The sequence below is a fragment of the Benincasa hispida genome, chromosome 12 (assembly GCF_009727055.1).
Source record: "Benincasa hispida cultivar B227 chromosome 12, ASM972705v1, whole genome shotgun sequence".
Taxonomy (NCBI): Eukaryota; Viridiplantae; Streptophyta; class Magnoliopsida; order Cucurbitales; family Cucurbitaceae; genus Benincasa; species Benincasa hispida.
Window position 1 is genome coordinate 1,541,819 of NC_052360.1, and position 2,981 is coordinate 1,544,799.

Below are 2,981 nucleotides of genomic sequence, written 5' to 3' on the forward strand. Positions count from 1 at the left end.
ATTTTAAAAAATGACTTTATTTCATTCAAGTGAAAATATGTATGGATCACTAAGAGTTGGTGGGTCCTGCCATAAAGGCAAAAAAAAAAAAAAAAAGCATAAATTTTATATCTCATCCACCTTTAAAAACGTGGCTCCTAGGAGTTTACAAATTTAGTAGACTTCATAACTTTTTCTCAATATTTCACTTGTTACCGTAAACACTCCCCTAAAAATCAAATTAAAATGCAACTTAGGACAATGTTTGAGAGTAATTTTATCATGGTAAAAGTTACTTTTATTTTTTATTTCTAAACTCACTCCAAAGTCATGATTCAAATTATCAATTTGAATGACATGAAAGTCATATTTAAAAATGTAAAATAATATAACATTAAATTAATTTTAAGGGGACATTTGACGTGCACGTTTGGAATGTTAAGCCTGGGGATTAAGTTGGGAAATTTAGGTAGTCTGGGCTTAAGAAAACTGTATTTGGAGTGCAAGTTCTAAGTCTGGGTTTTGGTTAGATTTTAGATTAGTTCAAAATTTTCATCTTAGTTATTTTAATATAGCAGAGTTTAAAATAATCTAAAAAATTTAGAAGAAATATTTTTTTATAAAAAAATTGAAATAGAGATTTTTTACTAAAATTATAATTTTATTTAGTCTATTGAATTTGATATTTTAATTTTACTAGATTTAGAAATAAAATTTCATCCACTTTTGTCACTTTAACTAATTTAAAAATGATTTTTTTTTACTGTAATACTCTAACTTAACATTGAAATAAATTAGTATTTTAATATTAAATTTAATTATTGAAAAAATTATACTTTTTTCTTATCAATTTACATTTGAGGAATAAAAAATCATAAACTTTGAGTTTTTATTTTTATTTGGTTGCTAAATTATTTTAAACATTTTAAATCTTTACGTTTCGGAAATGATTATAAGTTTTCGAGCTAGTTAAATTGACAAAAAAAAAAATGAAAATATTATTAAATTAAATCCAGGTTTTTTATACATATAGCCTAAATATATATAACTATACAATTATAGTCTAATGTGCATGTTTGGGATGACTTAGGAAAAAAATATCTTTCAAAAATTCATTTTTATTTAAATGCTTTTGATAAAAACTCTTTAAAATAAAAAACACACATATACTATAATTCTTTCTTAAAAGTGTTTTTATATACAAAATTGTCTTGTTTGTTATATACCAAGATATTTTTATTAATGTGTTTTTAAGGTTGGTTGGTGGTAGTTGCCGGAGGTTAGTTGACGGAGTTAGTGGCAGAAATTTCGTTAGTGTGGGAGGAAGGGGTTACCAAAGATTGGTTGATAGTGGTCGGAGTTGGCCGGTTGCGACAGAAGGTTGGCTGACAATGGTCGTTGAGGTTGGCCAACGCGATCACCGAGGTGACGGGTAAAGGTTGGCCGGCAGCATTCATCAGAGTTGGCCGACGACATTTGCCAGAAGTGGCGGCAGGAGTTGGGCGACACTGGTCACTGGAGGGCGGTGGTTAGAGTTGACTGATGATGGTTGTCAAAAGTGGTGTCCGGAGGTTGAGCGACATCCTATATAGATTTAATCATTCCAATTGCATGAATACAATATGTGGATATGTTCTAAAAATTATAGTAAAAATATTAATAGATGATCTTTTTTAAAAATCAACTATAAACTAAAATGGAACATTTAAAAGTGAGTCGTTTGAAAAATAACATGACCTTTTTAAACAAACTTCATACTGGACCATAAACTTAAAAAAAATGATAGTAACAACCCTCACTCATGAGAAATTATTGGTAATCATTCAAAAGTTGTTACAAGTTTTGGATTTTTACAGATACCAAACTATCAAACTTCAAAGTTCTCACACTAAATTTGTATTTAAATTTGTTAATTCTGTTCTCTTTAACAAATTAAACAAAAAAGAAAAAGAGTCAGCCCGTGAATCTGTGGCCACCGCTCAGCCGTCAGTCTCCAATCTGAAACAGAGGAAAACAGAAGAAAACAGAGGAAAACATAGATCCACAATCCAATTCACTTTTCAACCCATATTCGAAATTCATAAACAGAACAATCCAGCAATCGATAAACGAAGAACAGATCAAACCAGAACAAGAACAAGAAGAAGAAATCATCGAACAATTCAAGGGAGAGAACAAAAAATTACAAAAATCGCCGCTAAGCCGTTACGCCGCTTGGTCGATCGACGAAAGGGAGATTATGAAGGATGAGAAACCGGATACGGCGAGGAAATGGGGCGGAATGAAAGAGCTGCCGGAGCACCTCCACGAGCACCGCCGTGTACTCCTCTAGAATCTCCGCCAGTACCGATACTAGCATCATCTCCGGCGTCAAATTAGAAGAATCAATCTGCAGCAAAAGCAATTGAAATGACGAATCTTCTCGTTGAACTTCCTCTTTTTCTTCGCGTCTCGGTTGCTCTTTTTATTTGTAGAAAGATAGATTATGATTTTGATTTGATTTGATGGAGCTTTGAAACAGTGAGGATACTAATTTTTTGTCAAATTTTAAAGATTATTTATAGACGACAAAAACAGCGGCTGGTTTCACATAACATCCGGTAAATTGACCCATTTCAAGATGGTAGTAGTGATAATTGTTTGGGAAATTTTCACAAACTTCTATGAGTTTGTATTATGAATAAATTTTTATAGACTTCTATCGGTTTTTATCAATAATAGACCTTTATCAATTTCTATCAATAATAGACTTCTATCAATCAAACACGTATCATGATAGACTTGTATCAGTTTTTAGCGTCTATCAGTGATAGATTTATATAAATTTGTATCATTGATAGATGTTAATAGACTTTTATTAGTATGGATCTGTAATAAACATCGATAACGATGTCAATCATAATTATCTAAAAGCAACAAAACTCAAATCTAGCATCTAACTTCGTGGGCAAATCAATTTTAACATCAAAACTTAATGGATGTTCAATAACCAAACAAAATTA

The 2,981-nt window shown here is 30.9% G+C and overlaps 1 protein-coding gene across 1 annotated transcript; it reads right to left on the reverse strand.

Annotated features, from left to right (window-relative positions):
• Positions 1–262: 262 nt before the first annotated feature.
• LOC120092849 lies at positions 263–2,517 on the reverse strand. The gene is made up of 2 exons (XM_039051079.1): positions 2,166–2,517; positions 263–1,563 (listed from the first exon to the last, which is right to left on the reverse strand). The coding sequence occupies exon 1, from the start codon at positions 2,339–2,341 to the stop codon at positions 2,177–2,179; it is 165 nt and encodes a 54-aa protein (XP_038907007.1). The 5' UTR covers positions 2,342–2,517; the 3' UTR covers positions 263–1,563; positions 2,166–2,176.
• Positions 2,518–2,981: the final 464 nt, after the last annotated feature.

Bases quoted from the DNA above. Each gene is read 5' to 3' on its own strand.
- LOC120092849 (XM_039051079.1), bottom strand. From the start codon at position 2,341: ATGATGCTAGTATCGGTACTGGCGGAGATTCTAGAGGAGTACACGGCG.